At 40.9% G+C, this 22,750-nt stretch overlaps 1 protein-coding gene across 1 annotated transcript in view; it reads left to right on the top strand.

Annotated features, from left to right (window-relative positions):
• The window catches only part of Samd3 (sterile alpha motif domain containing 3), a 47,528-nt gene extending 26,761 nt beyond the window's left edge, over positions 1-20,767 (top strand). The window contains 5 exon segments of the mRNA XM_036168683.1: positions 12,518-12,718; positions 18,992-19,163; positions 20,202-20,309; positions 20,512-20,547; positions 20,550-20,767. Coding sequence (XP_036024576.1) covers positions 12,518-12,718; positions 18,992-19,163; positions 20,202-20,309; positions 20,512-20,547; positions 20,550-20,767 — 735 coding nt within the window.
• The last annotated feature ends 1,983 nt before the right edge of the window (positions 20,768-22,750 follow it).

Below are 22,750 nucleotides of genomic sequence, written 5' to 3'. Positions count from 1 at the left end.
TCTCCTGACAAAAACTAGATTTTTTTTTGTTACATTGAAAGTGAAGTTCCTTCATAAGTGAATTTAAAAAAAAAAATCAGTTCCATTTTCCCTCTTTTCATGGTTCATGTCTCACTGAAATAATTTGGAACTGATGAGTGATAAAATTGAATAAATAACGCTTGTCTCCTGCATTAAAACCTAATGTCTCCATGGGATCTGAGGTCACACTGAGAAGCACAAGTTGATATTGAAGTTTCTTCTGTTCATATAACATCTTTGAGTCTTTTTTTGTATATTGTCCCTTGTCAAAGCACTTGTAAGGGTCCAGGAAAATGCTGAAGGAAGACCCCAGATTCAAATAGAATGCAAGAGCAAAGAGCATTTATTTACCAGCATATGTGGGGAGTTGTTCACCTATACAACATGGCGATGGCCCTGAGAGAAGTGTGCAGGGTACTTTTAAGCACAGCTAGAGGGAATTTAGGGATGGCTAGGTCATCTTAAACATAATTGGTTAAGCAAGCAGCAGTTACATTAGTATATTTTTAATTGGCCAAAGTTTTATCTTTGGACATACTTGGGTAAATTCAAGGGAGTTGCAGGAACTGTCCTTGAGACATTGAACGGTTGACCCAGGCCTTATCTGTGCTCTCTCCCTCATTTCCTGAATGTCATTTGTTGATAAATGGCCCTTTGTTGGAAGAGACACTTGTTTGCCCCACTCAGAGAACTGAAACCTAAATTTAGTTGTAAAAGCAGCAAAATTTAAACCCTTCACATTAGAATTGTTCGGAGCTACAGTATGTGTGGGTCTTCTCTTCCAGACCCTCAATGGTGCCTATATCATGGGATGGACCCCTCTAAGGCCTACACGGGGGCATTGTTTAAAATAGAACAGGGAATCAAAATTTTCAGGGTTAGGCTTTATTTTGTAATTAAGCTTTGAGTTACGTTCCTGCCATCTAAGCTAAAATGGTGATTGGTTATTTTTTATCTCTGAGGAGACAATATTTTTCCTGGGAAAGAAATCCCATTGGAAGTATTTACTTATCTCCCTTTTCAAATGTAGCTATAACTCACTGTTTCTTTAAAGTCTACAGCCTCTCTGTTTATGATTTTGTGTTCTATAAAGTCATAAGCTTTTAAAGAATACACAGAAGCCATGTATTTCTACACACACACACACACACACACACACACACACAAACACACACACACACACACACATTATATATATACATATATCCTATGGTAATAAAAAATGTATGAATTTGAGTACAGATGTTGGCAGAATCTCAATACATTGGATTTATTTTATGGCATCTACTATCTCATACTGATTACCTAAATTACTTTCAATCTCCATTTTGACCTTCTGATAGCTCTCTTAAGGCCTGAACATCAAAGATGTTTGGACTTAAATATTGTTGGGGAATTCTCATATTTAAAAAGTTCTTTGACTGGTTCAATATTTACACACTATGGACAAATAAATCTATTTCATATGCTGTAGAGATGCAAAATGTTGATGTAGGCAAGAAGCAGAAAGCTGCCCATGCATTTAAGGCAGGGAAGAGGGGTTGATCCCTTAGAGGAAGGAATGTGGGGGGGAGAAGGGATTGATTTCATTGGCTTTGTTTTCTGCTTTTTATTTTTTTAATCCCTTTTCATGATAGGAAACAACAATGGGGAATATTTCAAGGAACAAAGACAGGTTTCTTAGTCCTAACACATAGCTTCCATAGATAATCAAAGTCGCTTGTATGGCTCTAAACAGGGGCTACAGATCCTTTGTTCTTAATCCTTACCTTCTACAGTCTCTTGGTTTAGCTCTGCACAAACTATGCTTTTTGGCTACAGTGCCCAAAGCAAGAGTAATGTCAATGCCCTACCTGGGCGTGTGTGCTGGGGTACCTCTGACTGCTTCACCAACCCTTCTACTGTATCTTAAAGAGTGCCTTGCCAGGATTCTAGGCTACATCTTGAGACCCATCCCTCAAGAAGCTGGGTATTTTGCCTTTTTTAAAAAAAATTGCCTTTCCAACCTCCAGAGCTCATGGTGTTGCTTACCTGGTCTTCCAGCAGCAGCTACTCCATCACTTCTTAAGCATTTGACTTTCAGCGTCAAAAGAAATAAATTAAAACAGGAGAAAGGCTGAGAGCAGGGTCACGGTAACCTGCTGTGAGTCAGTGAACATGTCCAGATAATCCACAACCAAATAATTCGTTATTCCATGCATTGAACGCTATGCTTCCTCTTCTTTTTTTTTTTTAAATTAATTATTGGAGTGTATGCATGATGTTATGTGCTCATGTACATCCCACAGTGCGTGTGCGGAGCTCAGAGGACAACTTTGTGGAGTCAGTTCTTCTCTCCTTCCCTCTTCATGTGGGTTATGGGGAATGGACTCAGGCCATGTGCAGTATGCACTTTGGCCCAACGACCCACATTACTCTCTTGCTCACTCACTTTTTAAAAATTCTGTTTAGTTTCCTCTTAATTGTATTTTATTGTATATTTCTTGATGAATATGCTGGCTAGTCTCATGTCAACTAGACACACAAATGAGTTATCTGAAAGGAGGAAACCTCAACGGAGAAAATGTTTCCATAAGATTCAGCAATAAGGCATTTTCTTAATTAGTGATTGATGAGGGAAGGTCCAGCCCATGGTGGGTGGTTCCTTCCCTGGGCTGGTGGTCCTGGGTTCTATAAGAAAGCAGGTTAGGCAAGCCAGGAGAGCAAGCCAGTAAGCAGCACCGTCCATGGCCTCTGTGTTAGCTCCTAGCCCCAGGTTTCTGCCCTGTTTGAGTTCTCCTGACTTCTTTCAATGATGAACAGTGATACGGATACCGAAGTGTAAACCAAATAAACCCTTTCCTCTCCAACTTGCTCTTGGTTGTGGTGTTTCACTGTAGCAATAGAAACCCTAACTAGGGCAGTAAATTAATAAAAATGCTATAGATTCTCAAAGCAGATCATTTAACCTCAGCAACTGTGCACATTGCTCATGTTTTCTCTTCTACTCCGTCGTTGCCTTGGTCCCATGGCATCCCACACTGCATTTGCTTCTTAACGCTTGTGACTGAATGCTTGTCACCCGTGCTTTGTGTAAAGACAATTTTTATTGCCCGTGGATGATGAACTACTTCAGAATAAGGGGAAGGATGGCTGGTCTCTTGGTGGACTCATCCCAGGACTGCTTTGTGGTATGTGACTTCTCATGCTACAAAGAATCACAGACTAGCAGAGGGGTATTGCATCAAAGTAGGATCCCGGGGCCAGGAGAAGCTTCTAAATACTGGCCAGCCCAAGGAACCCCATCATCAATGCTGTCTTGCTCCTTTGGAGGCTGCTGTGACAGTGTGAAGAGAGCTACAGAGAAGCTCTGTTTGTGTTGGTCTCGTCCAGCAAGGGGGCTAGGGCATCTGCTGTACACCGAGACACTGGACCTTGGAGCCCAACACAGTATCACAGGCTGATGCTTACTCTTTTTCAGGTGTCTCTTTATCCAAAGGAACACTTGGAGACCCTCTGGGTCTCTTCTAAACACCCCCAACAAACCATTGGGGTATAAACACACTTTTAAAGAAAATATTTGTTTATTTTATTGAGAGAAGACCTTACTATGGAGCCTTGGCTGGCCTAGAACTTGCTATGTAGACTAGGCTGGCCTTGAGTTCACAGAGATCTGCCTGCCTCTGCTACTCGAGTCCTGCGATTAAAGGTGTGCACCACACCATGCCCAGATTTATTATTTTTAATTATGTGTGCATCTGTGTGCAGGTATGCACATGTGTGTGAAGGTGACCACAGAGGTCAGAAGTGTCTGATCTCCTGGGGCTTGAGTTACAAGTGGTTGGGAGCCACCTGGCATGTGTGCTGGGAACCCAACTTGGGTACTCTGTTAAAGTGGTCCATCTTCTTAACTTCTGAGCCATCTACTCAGCCCTCTAAACATATCCTTTGAAACAGCTAAATTCTTAATCCTTTTATTTGTGGAATGGGGTGCTTACTTAATATGCGCTCAAGTCCCTAGGTTCAATTCCTATTTTTTTTTTTTAAAAAAAGGAAGAAAAGAATAAAGAAAGAAAAAAATAGTTTAGAAACATTTGAATAGTATGTTTGATTAACACACACTTTTTTTTCTTTTTAAGTTACTCTTTTTTATTTGGCTGGAGCTGAGGACTGAACCCAGGGCCTTGTGCTTGCGAGCGCTCTACCACTGAGCTAAATCCCCAACCCCTTAAGTTACTCTTGAGAGCTCCTTTTGTAGCCAATAGTGTTCTCAGTCCATTATTGGTTGGCACTCATGGCAATAACCATGCCTGGCCTGAGCAGCGCTGGGGACTCCAGGCTTCCACTTGGCTTCTCTGTGACATTTCTGTCCCTCTGTCAGCCTCCTAGAGTCATGGATGTGTCCCCGAAGATCCAGCTGGCCATGCCTTCCTCCACATGGGTTTCAGTCTGTGTCTTTGTTCTGTAGTCAGCGAGGAAGATCTGTGAGAAGCATTGCCACATGCTGTAATAGAACTGCTTTAAAAGCAGAAAAAGTATTTTTTTTCTTTTTATAAATGCACCCACTTTTCATTTCCCCCCCTAAGACATTTGGAAATCTTTCTCAGCCTTCAGTCTAGAGATAGATTGTTTCCATTGTGACCTTATTTTTAAGGACACTTCTCAGAGTCTGAAACATGGAAGAAATAAAACGAACATTTGTCCCTCTGGGATGTGAAATTTGGGAATGTGGAGATCTCTCTCTCTCTCTCTCTCTCTCTCTCTCTCTCTCTCTCTCTCTCTCCCTACATATTATGTAGAATAGTGACATAGGAATTTAATAGATGGTTTTAATGGTGCCCTTGTATCCCAAACCTTTCCAAGTATTTGGTAAATAAATGAGAAAAGCTAACTAATTACCACTTGTTAAGTTACCAACACTATATTTACCATTCAGCTCTCTTTAAAGCATTTTCCTATTTATTCAGAATGTACGTACCTCCTGTATTTAAAGTTGTCGAGTGGTGTTTTGTGTTACTTGGTTTGGCCCAGAAATAAAATAGGTTGCAAGTTGTGCCAAAGCCTGCTCAGGAATCCTAACAGAGTCCCTGTGGCCATTTGTTTCACACTGCAGCTGACACACAGTGATTAATTGCATAAATACTCATTATTTTTATATCCGTCTCCACAGATGTTTCTCTCTTGGTCCAAAACCAAACTAGACAGCAGAAAATGAAGAAAACTGTTGACAGTTAGCTGTATTCTGGATAGAATGCAATTATTGCCATCAGCGGGCAGCTAATTTACTAATGCTGGGAAGTTTTACAAGTCAGCTGAATACTCGGAGGCACTAGGCGAGACTTATGGAGCAAACGGAGGCACTGGGCGAGACTTATGGAGCAAACTGCTTGCTGATCGCCTGAGATGCAGGTCGGCATGCTAGCCCAGAGGCTGATCAGAATCCATAGGGAAAACATCATTTCCAAATTCCACTTAATGACAATAAAATTAATGGCAGGCACAACTGGAACTTGGTATGAACAAACCCCCGGCTTCCAACATGACACTCTTCAACAGAAATATAAGATGAACCACATAGGGTGATTTCTGATTTTCTGGGAACCACACTATGAAAGATAAAAAGAAGCAGATGGGATTGGTGTTAATAGTATCTTTTACTAAACTGACTACAGTCACCATATTATCATTTCAGTGTGTAATCATTATAAAAAATCTGTGATATCGTCTACATTCTGTCCTTGCATGTGCCCTAGTATTCCCAGCATGCCCTTCGAATGAACTAGCCACATTTTGGAGATCAGAAGCCACAAGTGCCTAGTACCTACCATGTTGGGTCTCTCAAGTCCATTTAACCTTGGGAAAAAAATAAAGAATAAGAATGTGACACTCAATATAGGACATTATAGCAGCAGACTGCATTTTACACAGTGCCATTAAAGTGGATGTTTGATAACATACTGTACACAATGCCATTAAAGTAGATTTTTGATAGCACACTAAAGGAGAATGAAAAAAAATTTTTGTTTTTTTTTTTTTTGATTTTTCGAGAAAGGGTTTCTCCATATAGTTTTGGTGCCTGTCGTGGATCTCGCTCTGTAAACCAGGCTGGCCTTGAACTCACAGAGATCCACCTGGCTCTGCCTCCCAAGTGTTGGGATTTAAAGGCATGTGCCACCACCACCCGGCGAGAATGAAAATTTTTAAATAACATGCTTAAAGTTTTAAAAATTATATATGTGAAAGTGTTCTGCCTGCCTCTTCATCTGTGTACCACATGTACACCTGGTGTCCTGGAGGCCAGAAAAGGGCATCGGATAAACTGGCATTAAAGTTGCTCAGGGCTCTGAGCCAGGGTGCTAGGAATCCAATGCAGGTTCTCTGAATGACCAGTCAGTGCTCTTAACTGCTGAGCCATCTCCCCAGCCTCACTTTGTTTTTGATGCTGGCTTTCAGATAGCCCAGGTTAGCCTTGAACTCACTTTGTAGCCAAAGGTGACCTTAAACTCCCATCTTCCTGCCTCTACTTTCCAAGTGTTGGCACCCCACTTGGATGTGTAACACCACACTTGGCTTATAACAACACACTTTCTTTGTAGAATCATTCAGACTGAAGAGTCTAAAACAAAAGCATGTTTGGAAAAATGTAACTTGAGTTTATTCACCTCTGGGAGGAGGAAAAGGTTTAACTACATTTTAAACCACCCTTTATCTCCCCTTTTCAAAAGCAGTCTCAGTTGTCTCTTGGTATCTAATGTGGACATATTTATCTTCTCATTTCTGTCCCAGCCATCACCTTAGACTCCAGCATTCCAGCTGAGTCTCTAAAGGTTGCAGAGACCACTCCACAGCAATCAGTGAGGCTTAGGAAGATCTAGTGTGTCTTAATTCAACTGGAGTTCATGTGTTGATTAATTGATGGTGATTCCCTTGGGGCCACTATCCTATAGTGTCCTTTCCTGTTTCCTGGGGCAGGAGTGATGTCTTCAGTCTTCTCTCTTTCTTCCTCTTCCCTTGCCTCTGCTCTTGTGAGAGCACATCCCACATTGTCTTTATGAAAGACACCTCAATGGCAGTTCTGTGAGCATCAGATGTACTCATCCCCAAGTCCCCTTTGCCCAGTGTTCACTGCTAGGGAATGAGCCTTGGGTACAAGAGAAGCAGGTCTACACTAGGATAAACAGCCTCTTTCCTCTGGCCATCTCTGTGTTTGAAAAGTTGCTTTGTCTTTAAAGATCAATGTGCTCATTCCTAAGGAGAGAGACCTGGATCAACCAATTTCTAAATTCCTCCTGGCTCTGACAATATAAAGGTCATTAATAGTACATCTAATAACAGATGAGTCATTCAAAGAGCAAGAATATTGAGATCTTAAAATTCTGATGCACTCTTCCAATAAGTAAATACACTCAATCTGGGACACAAACCCTAAACATTGCTATTGGTAGCTCAAATAGTAGCTGTGTAGATATTTCACTGTCATAATGGGTAAGGGGTGACATAATGCATATAGTAGTTTATAAATGTCAATTTAAGCAACAACAAATTTTTATTATCTTTCAATGGCGGCAAGCTGTTCCTGTAACTCAAATTTAGATTCCCTTTTATTTTTTTTAAAACAAATATGACATTTTCTTTTTGTTAAAAGATACTTTCTATGCATTTGAGATAATACAAAATGTGTGGTGTGTGGCATATACACAATTTGTGAGACAAAATAGACACCAGGAGTGACATTTAGCTTACAAACAGATCACTTCTGATACCATTGTATGGGCCCGAGTTCCCCTTCCTTCCCACAGCGGTCACCTTGCCAACACCATGGCATCTGGAAGTAACTGTGCCTTGGAATTTTATGTTATTGCTCACCAGCCTTTTTTTTTTTTAATTTTTATTTTAGCTGAGGATGGAACCCAGGGCCTTGTGCTTGCCAGTCACGTGTTCTACCACTGAGCTAAATCCCCAACCTTCGTTCACCAGCTTTTGAAGACAATGACTTTTTTTGTCATCCACCCAAAAATTCCCAATGAATCTATTGTTCCATGTGGCTTATTTTTGAGACATGGAGTCATGAATATGACTGACTTGGAAAACTTCCTGTTTTCCACTTGCTGGAATGTCTTTGGGATCCAATCAGGGTGTTAAGTTCAATGGAGCATTTCTTTATTTTTCTAGGGCTTGGTAATCTAATGTGACAGGGAGCCTGGCTGGATATGGCTGCTCTCCCGTCCACCACTGTCTGACTTAGGTCTGGTTTTGGCCGTTAGGACATGCTATTTTGGTTCCTATGCAGGAGCTTTTGCCAAAGACTTTTGCTTATCGTGGAACTGCAGGCTTAGAGATTGTGCAAATATGCAACTTTGTGCAAATATGCAACTTTGCAAGACAGAGCTCAATTGTTTTTGTACGTGATTGTAGATATTTGGCTCCCTGAGCAACACTTACCATTGGATCTCTTTCACACTCAAAACTACTGGAAATAAATTGATGTTTTCTTGGTCCTGATTTTCATTATAACTACTTATGAATTGATCATATCTTCATATATTTGTAAATGGCTCACATTTACTTCTCTGTAAAATTCCTGTTCATGTTTTTGACCCTTTTTTCTGGAGATTTTTTTTTCTTATTTGCATGAATCATAAATATCTATATCTTTTATTTGTATTTCATTGCTTTATAAATTATATCTACTGTAAGTATTGTCTTTCGGTCTGTGCCTTCCCTTTTAAATTTCTTTCTGCTTGTGTTTTGACAGACAGTTGTCATTTTAATACAGCTATTATTATCAGCCATCTCTCTTTTGATTAGATGCCTTTAGGAAATCTTTTCCTAAAAAGATTTTTTTTAAATCACTTTGAAGTGATAAAAATATTCCTCCATTTCCTTTAATTTTTAAAGAGAGTTTTGCCTTTAACATTGAAGTCTTTAAACTATGGAGGATTTTTTTTTTTTCATTTGTGGACAAAATAATGCTGTATACCTTTGTAAAATAGCCCTTCTCTTCCCCAGGGACCTGTGGTGTGTTTTGTTGCTTCTCTGGTTCTGTGTCTGAAAGTATGTTGTACTCCATGGCTCTAGCCACCTACCTCTGCAACAACAGCAACATTCTTTGATTGCACAGCTGTGAAACATCTGGATACCGACCCGTGACTCCCTTTTTCTTTTTCAGAGGAGCCTCATGCTTGAATTTTAAATTGTTTTATTAGGGTGTGTGTGTGTGTGTGTGTGTGTGTGTGTGTGTAGGCACAAGCATGAAGTCCAGAAGACAAGTCTCAGGAACTGGCTCTTTCCTGACACTTTGTAGGATCCAGGGGTTGAGGTGAGATCATCTGTCTGTACATGGGTTCCTCCACCAACTAAACATCTCATAGGCCCACTCCTGGGTTTTTTATATCTTTTTTTTTTCCATGAGTTTTAGAATTTGATCAAGTTACTAGTTGTTTTTGCTTTTGATAGTTACCTTTATTTAAAAAGAAAAAGATTTATTTTCTGTTTATTTATGTGTCTATGTGCACATATATGTACTTGCATGCAAGTACCCATAGAAGACAAAAGGGGACATCAGATCCTCTGGGGCTGGATTTACAGGCAGTTGGTAGTTAACTGACATGGGTTTGGGAAACCAAACTCAGGTCATCTGAAAGAGCAGTAAGTGTTTTTAACTGCTGGGTCATCTCCTCAGCTCTGGATAGTTTATATAGTAATAGAAATGCGGTTGAATCTATAATTCTTCTTAGAAAAAAATGACTTCTTACAAGTTGAATCTTTCTAACTGTAAATGGTCAATCCACACATTCAGTTATCACTGTAGTTTTCTTCATGCACATGTCGTGTGTCATTTCTTAGATTTATTCCTAATTATATTAAAAGTACCTTATTATTATTTTTTGAAATAGTAAAAATATTTTCTAGCTGAGTGAAATGGCACATTTCTCAACATTTAAGAGGCAGAAGTAGAAGGTTTTAAGAGTTGAAAGCCAGCCTGGGCTACATAGTAAAACTCTCTCAAAACAAAATACACACACACACACACACACACACACACACACACACATATATATTTGTTTGTTAGTGCATGATGATTATTGATTTGTTAGCAGTTTGGAAAAATCTCCCCTCAGTCATAGGGTACATCCTTTTTTGTTTTTCTTAATCTCATAACCTAGGGTTGACAATTCTTTTCTATCTCTAGGTTTTATAACTTATATTTTTCTTTTTAATTTTATTATTATTATTAGTGTGTGTGTGTGTGTGTGTGTGTGTTAGTACGACTCATGGGGCTTGGTTCTCTCCTTCTGCTATGCGGATTCTGGGATTGAACTCAGACTGTTAAACTTGCTGGCAGGTGCCTTTACCCCTGAGCCTTCTTACTGGTGCCTGTTTCTCTTTTTTTTGATTCAGCAGACAGCTGTAAAAGAATATAATATAGCATATTTGATACGTCTCTGATTTTAAGGAGAATCCTTTTTAAAATTTCACCATTCAAAAATGATGATGGCTTTTTTTTTGTTCAATAACTATAGTTATTTTTTTAATTTATTGTTTTACGCTGATGAATGTTTTCCCTTAAACCATAAATAGATATCTATGAGGTACTCTTGAACATTATTTGAAATGATCGTGTTTTTCATCTCAAACTGGCTCAGGCACTATATAATGTTTATGTATCTTTGGACAGGCCACGTAAATGATGGAGCTTTTAATACACTACATTTCTCTTTTGTGTCTCAAACCTTTCCATAATAGTGGCTCCCAGATTGGGATTTCAGCATGATAACGTGTGAAATGTTAGGAGAAATCAATCACATTTCTCTTTAATTCCATAGTTCCTTTCCAATGTCAAATGATTGCTGTATTTCAGTGATAAGCCTGTTAGTTTTCCTAGTTCCTAGTATTTCAACCTCTTCCGGGAGTGTGATCTGAATTCCCCTTACACTGTTCTTTCATTTGAGGGTAATATCAGAGAGGCACTGTAAAATGGCTGGAGGCTTTCTCTTTTTTTCTTAATTCTCTGGCAAATTTTGCATAAATTTAGAGCACCCAGCCTCAAATGTCAAGTAGAATTTAGCTCTAAAACCCCTAATATTTCTTTGTGGAAAGATTTCTATCTTCTAATGGAATTTATGTAATACTGGAGAGATTTCATTTTAAGCTGTTGTGATGAATTATATTTTTATGGGAATTCTCATGATCTATGTCTGGCTAGCCATCCTGAGCCCACAGGCAGCAGGATGGACATGAAGTTTCCCTAGCATTTGTAATGTTTGGATGCCAGAGCACTCTGGCCCCTTAATGCTGTCTTCCTCACTTACAGACAACATCTGTTTGCATCCTGGAAGCTAGACTGCCGGGTAACTTTCATCCAGATATAGTCAGCTGAGTTCCTCAAAATGAATTGTTATAGGGAGGTTTCCCTCTTGCTCTCTCAAAGCTGTTTGTCTTAGTATTTTTTAACAAGGGTGTGTGAGATGTTCTGTAGCTACTCCTGACCTACCCACTGGATAATGAACAAGACTGACCCATTGATGAGTCGTTGTCACAGAAACCAGTTGTTAGTTGACCTTGGCAACTATTAAAAAAAAGCACTTTGAAAAAAAAAAGGAGCTGGGTGGACTTCTCAGTGGGTAAAGTGTTTATTGAAGAACCATGGAGCTGAGTTCAGTCTTCAGCAAGCATGTGGATGTGGTGTCATCTAAGTCCATTGATTGGCATGTAAAGACTGGAGGCTCCCTGGGACTCCCAGTCAGCCAATCTAGTCAATGGGTAGCTGCAGGTTCCGTGAAAGCCCTGTCTAAAAAAAAAAAAAAAAAAAATTAAGGACAATGATCAAGGAAGATATCTAATGTCAACCTCTGATCTCCACACTCATGTCCAAACATGTGTACCCCTACACACACACACACACACACACACACACACACACACACACACACACGTGCACACACACACACCTGCACAAAAGAGAAAAATGACAAAATCTTTATTAAAACCTTTTCCTGTCCTCTAAGAATTAAATGCAGAGGAATAACACTGTGGTATGTTGTGAATTTTCTGGATAGTCTGAATCCACATAACCAGATAAGTAGGATTAACGTAATGCTTTTAACCTTGTCAAGACCACAGGAGGCTGGAACGATGGCTCAGAAGCTAACAGCACTTGCTGCTACTGCCAAGAACCTGGGTTCAGTTTCAGCACCCAGATCGATCAGCTCACAACTGCCAGCACAACACCTCACACACCCAGACCAATAGACAGGCACACATAAACAAAAACAAATACTTTTTTAAAAAAAGCAGAGACTACAATTCCACTGTAAGTAACTATCTAATTTGCTTTCATGAATGACTATCCCTTGGTTAACCATGTTCAAGGCCAAGTGAAATTGCACATGGCAATAGACACCTTAGGGATACATCATAAAGAGTGCAATAACAACTTCTCAGAAAGCTGGGTTTCCGTAAAGTATTCAATTGCCTTGAAACATGAGATTAACTGATACTTTAAAATATTTAGCAGGAAGAATCTGTTTGTTTAGATCCAGACGTGAATGAACATATTCACTGGTTCCAGCGAGAGTATGTGAAAACAGACAAGGAATGGAGAGAAATTAACAAGTGGATGAGTCAGACTTTGGAAATCAGAAGAAAGATGATTGGCTGCCTAACACCTCTCAAGGACATTCTTAAAGTATTTCCTTTCCTGAAGTGCCCTTACCAGGTAAGCTACTCACTTAGAACAGTCTCTGTTCTTGGTGTCACATTCTTTTTTCTCCCTCTAGCCTCTGGAGTAGTGACCAGACAGCCTGGCAAGACAGTGGGTGTGAGTCTCCATAGGGTGTGAGCAGGACAGTTGAGCCAATCAGGAAGTCACTTCAAGACAACCAGCACAGCTGTCTTTAGGACCAGAGCTCCCAGTAGAGCACACTATAGGGGTGGGGCGGAGGTGTCAGTACTGTAGGGTATTTTGGTCATGTGAATAATTCCGTTTTGCATGCATTTAGACAGTTAAGTCATTTATGCTTAGAACTCTTCCCAAGTAACATTTTTCTGTCTTTTATAATATCAAATCATTTCATGAAGCATCTTAGGGTTTCTATTTCTATAATAAAATACCATAACCAAAAGCCAATTTGGGAAGAAAGGGTTTATTTGGCTTACCCTTTCACAACACAGTCTTTCACCAGGATTATGGAACCTTGAGGCAGGAACTAAAGCGTAAGCCATGGAGGCACACTGCTTATCAGCTTGCTCACCATGGCTTGCACAGCATGGCTTGCTCAGTTTGCTTTCTGAGCCAGGATCACCTGCCCAAGGTGTGGCACTGCTGTGAACTGGGCCCTCCCACACAAAGTGTCAATCAAGGCAATGCCCTGCACAGGCTTGCCTGTGTGCCAATCTGACAGGAATGATCTCCATTGAGTTTCCCTCTTCTCAGATGAGTCCAGGTTTGGATCAAGTTGAGAAAAATCAACCAGGGTATGAAGTGATCTTCCTGCTCCATGGTCCTGTAACTACTCAGAGCTGATTTGCTGGGCATGTAGGTGCTGAGGAAGAGAAGTGGCTTTTGTGAGGAGGGGCCCTGGCAGTCAACTGATGCTTCACCACCTCATAAACACTAGGATCCTCTCCTTCAAAACTCTTTCAACAGATTTTTTTTTTTTTTTTTTTTTTTTTGAGACAGGGTTTCTCTGTGTAGCTTTGGAGCTTATCCTGGATCTCACTCTGTAGACCAGGCTGGCCTCGAACTCACAGAAATCTGCCTGCCTCTGCCTCCCGAGTGCTGGGATTAAAGGTGTGCATCACCACCATCCAGTTCTCAACAGAAAATTTAAAAATTAAAAATAAAATCACATTAGATTGTGTAAAACTTCAACTAGGATTCTGTCCCTGGGCTTTGTGATGAAAGTCAAGTGAGGCAGGGATTTTGGAGGGAGGAGTTAAAAATTAAACACCTGAAGTTTCTAGAGACCCTTTGAGGTGCTACGACTTTCTCCTTCCTAGGAAGCAACCGCAGCAACTCAGTTAAGTGAAAGTGGGTTTTGTGGTCTGCAACTGTTGTCCCGTCCATTCAGAAGTTGGGGCAGGGGGAGTTTAAGGCCAATTTGGGCAGCACAAGAGGCCTTGACTCAAAACCAAACCTAAGCAAACCAAACCCATAACTTCACTGAAACACCTAAGAACCAAGCACATAGAGCATGGAAAAAGTTTGTAAAGAATCTGCGTTTTGCTTTCGCTCTTGTGGAGCAGGCATATGGACCTGGGCCTTTACCACCAGCAGCATGGATAAAGCTGAGGAACCAAAATAGATGACATGATGAGGTAATTGCCTGCAGGCCTTAGTTCCAGGCTTTCTTGGACTGGGATCCTTGGTAGAGGAGGCACTTGCAGAGCTACAGTGAGATAACTGTACTGACAGGTGGGGGCGAGCATTACTTAGTGGTCCCACTCAGCCCAACAGGCAGAGCCTGGAGTTGGGGAATGATAGAGAACTGTTGTTTGCTAGACAGGATTCTGGAAGAAGTGGGAGACATGGGAAGAAGCTCACTGTTTGGGGTCTGGTCTCCCTAATGCCTTGAAAAGTGAGGCTGCTACATGACTGAGAAGCACTGAGAATTGGTTGGGCCTGGTGTGGTGAGTCCAAGTGCTCACACACTCATGTAGCATCCAGAAGTCCACACCTTATGAGTCAAAATCAGCCCTAGGCTTGGTTTTTCCCAGTCAAGGGCAAAACTCAGAACAAACTTGCCCAAACAAATGATAAAGTCTGGCAGGCCAGGAGGAACAACCAGTTCTTAATTGACTGACAGTCCAAAATCATGCACCCTGTAAAGGGAAACCAGTTGATGCAAACTCCCTGCTAGTGGGTTGCCAGGTAACACCCAGGCAGTGTTGCTCCAGTTGCTAGGTTTCTGGACTCATGAGTCCTGACTACGGAAGAGCTAGCACTATATATTGAATACCAGTTTGGAGTGTAGACAGCCCTGCCAAGCCTTATGCCCACCTAACTCATATGGCCATTTGACTGGTCCGGCCTGCGACCCACCCTTCCAAAGGCCACTCCAGTCTGTCAAGTCAGTTGCTCCAGGGTGATAGAAGCATAGTAGGGGCCAGTGAACCCGATGCATCATGGCTGTGGGAAATCTCAGCAGACACAGTGACTATAGAGGGGGAAGAAAAAGAAGGAAAGAAAAAGAAATAGAAATTTAGAGTTGAATAACACATTATTTGAAGTGAGTGCCTCACTGGGTAGGCTGAACAGCAGAGTGAAAACCAGAGCAAGGGCGGACTTGAAGACTGGACAACAGAAATTTTCCAATACACAAACAAAGGAAAAGTGATTTAAGTTGTGGAGAAGCGCTTTTCCACATGTCATCCATTGGGAATTTGGTGACTGTATCTGCCCTGAGGATAGTGGCAGGCATTACTACTGCTGAGTTAGAAGCAGAGAAAGAGAAAGGCCAGAGAAAACTCTGTGAACTACGCTAGATTTCAAAGTGCCAGTGTGGTCGTATCTATTTATGTACAGGTACATAAACAGTTATTTGTTTTTCTGTTTCTCTACCTTGCCACTAAAATGGCAGATGGGAGGTTCTCAGAGGATACTGGATTTGAAAATGGAAACTGCAGTGCGATTTTATTGGCTATCCTGAGGAGTCGGCATAGTTAAAGAGGAAAAAAAAAACAGGATATAAAAATCAAAATGAGGAAGATCACATAAACTGCTTTTGAAATATAATCCTTGGCTGTAAGGTCACTATCAAGGTTAAACAGACAGCTAGCTAAGTGTCCTTGCAGAAAGAAGTCTTTTGTGTGAATAAGATTGTGGTGGCCTTTGTGCACAGTTATGGTTGTGACAGAGGTTTTGGTGGTGGCCCTTTGATGAGGCTTATATTAATGTGAAATCCTCCTTGGTGACATGTTAGCTTCTCTTCTGCTAGTGTTTGAAATAAGTTACTCTATTTTGATTCTAACAACACTCACAGTATATAGAACACATCCCTCAACATTGTTCTATGCGCAAGCCTACAGCAATAACATTTCTGTAGGAAGAGGCACATTTTGGGGGTTGAAATTTTAGTTTCAAGAGGACTGGCAAAATCTAGAAAACATAAAATTATATAAATATTTTGAGGATCATATTTGTAACCCTTTGAGTGAAATTTATTAGTATGTTGTGTTACAAATAAGTAAATAAGTGTAGAAGAGTAAATCCTACCTCATGGTAAGTAGAGTGCCAACTAATATATTTAGAAAAGACAGAGAAACGAAATGCTACTTGGCAGTGAATTCAGTGATATTTGCAGCAATGGGTATTAAATCTGGTAGATAAAGTTATGTGAGCTGGCCAGGTGTTCTGGCACTCATCTATAATCCCTGCATCTGTGAGGCAGGAGGCAGGTTGGGCTACATCATGAGCTCCAAGTCATTCTGGGCTCCACAGGTGAAACCCCAGCAAAACCTCATGTCAAAAATCCATATAAAAGACAGTTATTCTCAATACATTGTCTCTTAAAATTCAACAGAGTTCAGACACTGAGAAGTGGAAAGCTGGTAGATTCCAACTTAATCAATTGATAAAAGTTAGTATCTTCAGTATCAGGACAAATTCCCATTTACTGCTCCTGATTCAGCGAGAAAGGCAAGTATTTATTACCCAAATGCATAAGCCCTGGGGAAACACCATACAAACAGGGAGGGAGGGTATATACATAGTGATGAACCACTTTTCAAAATGTCCAAGAAATCCAGAGGTTATTTCAGGAAAGAGACCTGGTTTGAGACATGGTGTTGACATCATGCAAGTGATCCTGGGTCTAGAAAGAATATGATTGAAATTACTGGCAAATCTGAACGAGACAGCAAACTAGATCCCCCAATTTTAATTAATTGTCTTTGTACTTAGGAATTGCACATAGGAAAATGAAGGGGCATCATGTCTACAGCTTATTGTCAAGTGGGTCTTCATGAAGGGCATCTGTAAGCTCTACTGGTTTAAACTTTACTATCAACTTGAAATTTCTCAAAATAAGGAAAAAACAAAAACAAACACAAAAGCAAAAAAAACAAAAACAAAAAAACAAAACAAAACAACAGAACAAAAAGCCCAAAACCCTAGGCTCTGAGCCCAGGGAAGTTTTGACCTTCTTAACAGTTGATTTCCTGCCTGCCTGGTGAAAACTCTTCTCTAAAGATCAGTGCTCCATTGAGACCTGCTTGACCAGAGCCACCGTGCCTTGATGAAGATGAGTTCCAGCTTTGAATGACATAACTTTCAGACCTAATCCTTGGTCCATTTATGATTTACCAAAGTATCTAAGGAACTGTGAGGTGCTGTGGGTAATGTTAAATGCTACAATTTTAGGGACAGTGGTGACTAAATTAATTCATACTGGTCTAGATGACTAGGGGTCTGATGGCTTCATTCTGTCAATGAAGGGGGAGGGGTGGTAGGGGTGGAATTCTCTGGGAGGACAAATTTAGAACATTCTGAGAAAGGTAGGGAAAAGGAGTCAAGATGCTTCCATCGGGTTTTCTTTAACCTGGAGGTCAACTCCTCCACATGTTTGTTATTTAACTCATCTTAGACTACAGTCTCTGAAACACCCCCTTAGGGTCCTAAGATTGGGTATTTTTCAAGAGTCCTGTCTGAAAATCCATTAGTGTTTCTGTTTTGCCTCTTGCTGGATGCTGCTGAAGCTTAACAAGGTCCTAGTTTGGTTTCTGTTGCTGTGACAACACAGACCCAAATCAACTTGGCTTATTTGGCTTATTTGGCTTATAGGTTACACAGTCCATCATCAGAAAAAGCCAAGGCAGGAAGCAGGAGGCAGGAAGCTGGAGGCAAGAACCTGGAGGCAAGAACCTGGAGACAGGAACCTGGAGACAGGAACCTGGTGGCAGGAACCTGGAGGCAGGAACCTAGAGGCAGGAACCTGGTGGCAGGAACCTGGAGACAGGAACCTGGAGGCAGGAACCTGGAGACAGGAACCTGGTAGCAGGAACCTGGAGGCAGGAACCTGGAGACAGGAACCTGGTGGCAGGAAGCTGGAGGCAAGAACCTGGAGGCAGGAACCTGGAGACAGGAACCTGATGGCAGGAACCTGGTGGCAGGAACCTGGAGACAGGAACCTGGTGGTAGGAACCTGGAGGCAGGAACTGAATCAAAAACCTTGGAGGAACATTACTTACTAGCTTGTTCTCCTGGCTTGCCTTTCTTACAAAGTCCAGGCAGATGCTACCTGGGCCCTCCTACATTAATAGCAGTTAAGAGGATGACCACAGACATCCCCACTATGCAATCTAATAGAGGCCATTTCTCAATTGAGAGTCTCTCTTCCATGCTATGTCTAGATTTATGTCAAGTTTATAAAGATGAACTGTAATGGTAGCAATGTGGTTTATATAAAGAAATGTATCTAGAATTCTACAGGTGTGACCCAAACAGCCAGTATCCATGTGTATTCACTTTTTGTGATCCTCGTTTAGTGGAATTTATATCTAAAATTTTAATTTATAATTGGCCTTATTTTCCATTCTAGTATGGGAAAACATCCAGTTCCTTAAACTAGAACAAGAGGAACAAAAGTTTCCCTAAGGTTTTTGTTGTTGTTGTTTTATTTTGTTTTTCAAGACAGGGTTTCTCTATGTAGTCCTAGCTGTCCTGGAAGTTGCTCTGTAGACAAGGCTGGTCTGGAACTCAGAGATCACTTACCCTGCTAAACACTGGGATTACAGGTGTGTGCTACCAAAGTTTTAATTCTATACCTGTTATTTGTTTTGCTATTTACTTCAGACTTTCATTCTTTTCCTCCTTGTCTGCATTCACTAAGACTAAGCTACTAAAAACTCAGGTATATGTTCTAAGTCTTTTGTGAAATCTTGATATAGTCTAAGTCTTTTGAGAAAGTTAATGAGATATCAACTTCCTTATATTATGAAAGCTAATAACCTTTACACATGGCCTGACTTATATATTTCTTCCTTCTATCAGATATTCCGAGAAGTCCAACTTCTTACAAGAACAAATATTTATAAGAAAACAAGGCTTTTTCTGGAATCCTACTCAGAAAATATTCTGACTACCTTTTCAGTGGTGGACAATCCAATCAATACTGTGCTGCAAGAGGAGATGGAACACTATACAGATGAAGGAGTGTTGAAGTGTTAGTAAACTCTGGGGTGGGGGTGGGGTTGGGGTGGGGGAAATGCTCAGCCATTTCTGCAACTACAGATATAAGTGTTTCATTGCAATAAATGAAATTCAATGAGACAGGAAAGAATTTTTCAAATGAGAGAGCGAAAAAGATTTTAAAAGCACACTCAAAATTATAAAGTTATATTATGGGCACTAGTACCCTTTAATTTTATAAGACACACTGCAAGGCCAAGCACATTGAATCATCCTGGCAAGTGGACACAGCACAGAACTTGGCCTCTGCTGGCCATGACCTACTAGAGGGTAAACTTGAAGTTTGGAAATTTTCGTTAGAAAATCTTGGTTAAAAATAGTCATGAAGGGTGGGGAGATGATCAGAGTATTCATTGTGCAATCATGAGGACTGGAGTTCTGGACCTCAGAACCCATGGAAAAGCCAGGCAGATGTTCTGGCCATCTGTAATCCCAGCACTCGGGAAGCAAATACAGGATTCTGAGGCAAACCAGTTTACTGGACTAGCTAACTGGACAGGATTCTGTGCAAGCTCCAGGTGTAGCAGGAGATCCTGCTTCAATAAATAGAGGAAGAAACATTGGGTATCCACACGCCCTTGCATGCACACCCACACATACATAAAGATGCGTACACACATGTACACAGCCCACACATATGCATACAAAAAAATGGTGGCCGGGTGGTGGTGGTGCACGCCTTTAATCCCAGCACTGGGGGGTGGGAGGGGCAGAGGCAGGCGGATCTCTGCCAGCCTAGTCTCCAAAGCAAGTTCCAGGAAAGGCGCAAAGCTACACAGAGAAACCCTGTCTCAAAAAACAAACAAACAAACAAACAAACAAACAAACAAAAAACCCAAAAACAAAAACACAAAACAAAACAAAACAAAACAAAACAAAATGGTGGTGAAATACTTGCTTAAGGAGATTTGCTCTTCACAATGGAAGGTAACAATAATTTAACAAAAAGCAAGCCCAACATCTTCATGACAGCTTTTCTTAAAATTTCCTAAAGTCCATTTCATTTACTCAGACACGCTTGCTCTGACAGATATGAAGGTGACTGCCACATGTTCACTCCTCCCAGATGCTTTTGGGGATGATCCCAGCCTTTTTGTTGTTGTGAATGAGAAGGTATGCAGTATGCTTATGGGCGTTCATTTTATACCTTCCTATAACTCATTTATAAGGTCAGTGGTCTGTTCAAGTCCTTGTATCATATTCACTGTTAGGCTATATTGTAACTAGCTCATTCACTGTAGTATTGTATGAAGTCCAGGCATGCTTTATCATTTAGCTGTTTTACATATCAGTGGGTGGTGACACCATTTGTCTTTTCTAAGTGCACATGTCCACCAAAGTTAAAAACCCTTTGCACATCAAGGCTGTGAGTTTTCTCTGTACCTGCACAAAGAGAAGCTCGCCCAGGTTGGTGCCTTGGTGGCTGCCTTTCATATATTTGGGATTGAGCGTCCGAGATGACTGTCCCAAACCTTTAACTTCCTGGAGACATTGATCTTTGATGTGCAGAGTCCCTGTTCCCCATCTTCGGGGGGGGGGGGGGGGGAAGAAATCCGATCTCAAGCTTCCATCACTTAAAAGTAACCGAATTAACCTCCAGGGCAGCTGAAGCTTCATAAACAATTGCAGGTTGATTTAGGGTTAGTTGCCTTAGAGGTGGGGATTGAAAAAGTCATGTTGTCTCAAGTGTCCATGAATTTTTGATGCCTCTGTCCTTTGCTTAGATACATAAGCTCTCTGTTAAGTTTGGTAATAAAATACTACTTAAAAGCTGAATTTGATCTGAGTTCATATGAATTCTACGGCCAAGGTTACACGTATGTCAGGAGTGTCAGTTTTTAAAAGTCATGGTGAGGTAAAATCCTCCCAATTAGGGTCTGACCCTGAATTTAACTCAGGGTGATGGCTTGAAAACTGATGAGTTGGACAACTGCAACCAGCCAGCTGCCTCTTCAGTCTCTTTACAGACTGGTTAGAATAGTGATTGGAAACATCTTGACCTTCAATATTTTTTAAGAAGTACATACTCCTCAGTTTCCTTACCCCAGATGGCAGCCTCCTGGTCTGCTATGTTTTGGTTTCCTTCCTTCATGATTGAGCACAGGATAGCTGCAGTCCTGAAGCATCCTCCTTCATAGGTGGTCTTTGTGGTGCGGGCATGTCCATCTTCCATGGTTCCTTCTCTACAGGCTCAGCCCATGTGCAATGGTCACAATGGAAAAGTGTTTGTTCATTCATAATAGTCAGACAACACTTCTGGGATCTCTGTTTTCTGAAGAATTCCACAGGAAAAACTGTAAAACAATAGTTTAAGTGTGCCTTGATAGCGACATCAAAATAGCATGTTATTTCCTAATTATGAGAGATGGAGGAGGTGGGGGTCGTTCTGGATATTGCAGAGATTTCAATGTGTTAATACTTGCAGCACAATTGGGTAAGCATTTTCTGGATTCTTTCATCAAACAAACTTCTAAAAAAATGCTGAAAATTTTTAATTTTTTTCCCTTTTCGCTAAAATATAGTAACTTCCTTACAAGTTTTTATTACTCATAAAATTACCCCTTCTAATCCATTGTTTAAAAACTCCACAACCCGCCTTAAATCTGGGTTTACTAATTTCTGAGGTACGTCTTTCCTTAGAGGGTCATAGACTCTGTGGGAAGCTGAGTGTCGCTGTCATGCTCAGGCTGGGCAGAATGACAGGGTAGGGCTATGGGACAGCTGGGCTCTAAACCTCACAAATGAAAGTGTTGGCATGGGCCGAGTCATGCCTATGTTACTATCTTTCTCAGGGTGTGTCTCTTTGAGCCTGGTTTGGTACTAACACCTGGGAAACATTCAACTTTGCTTGGCTCATACACACTGTTTTCTTTGGGATGAGAGCCCACTGAATGTAGATGTAAATGTGGTCTGTGGTAAACATGGGTGGGTCCACAGGTTTCATCTGCCCCTGCACAGTGCATTAAATCTTTCAGAACTGTACGGACCGTCCCTATGCATCCCACACATGCATCCTTCCCTTTTGCCTCATCCTAAGCCTGTTTCTACTCCAGGGATCCCTTACCATTAGTCCTTTTTCCCCTCTTAACGCCTAGACCACACTTCAGTGATGGGACAGTGAAAGACCACATGCTTGAAGTACAGTGAATCCTATGCCACTCAAGAACATTCAGTGTTCTGCTTTTCTTCCAACACAACAGCATACTGCTTAGGAGTGAAATCTTTCTTGTTTTGTTTTTCCAGACAGGGTTTCTCTGTGTAGCCCTGAGTGAAATCTTTAATAAGATTTAAAAATCTCCTTCATCACAGCATACACTTTAAATTAGAAAGAAAAAAAATATTCTCAATGCAGATGAAAACAACTTGGGCTAAAAATGTGGGTTTTGAAGCTTTTTGTTCTTAAATACTTATCCTACCATCTGAGTACATTGACAAAAATACTCGATCTTACAGTCACTAGATTCCTATGTTGTCACCCGGCCACACACACCGACTTTTTTTGTGGCATGTATGTGTACTTGTTCATGTGTCTATGTGTGGGCCAGTGGTCTATCTCCTGTA

The sequence above is a fragment of the Onychomys torridus genome, chromosome 19 (assembly GCF_903995425.1).
Source record: "Onychomys torridus chromosome 19, mOncTor1.1, whole genome shotgun sequence".
In the NCBI taxonomy this organism is placed as follows: domain Eukaryota; kingdom Metazoa; phylum Chordata; class Mammalia; order Rodentia; family Cricetidae; genus Onychomys; species Onychomys torridus.
This window is presented reverse-complemented; position numbering and strand designations above follow the sequence as displayed.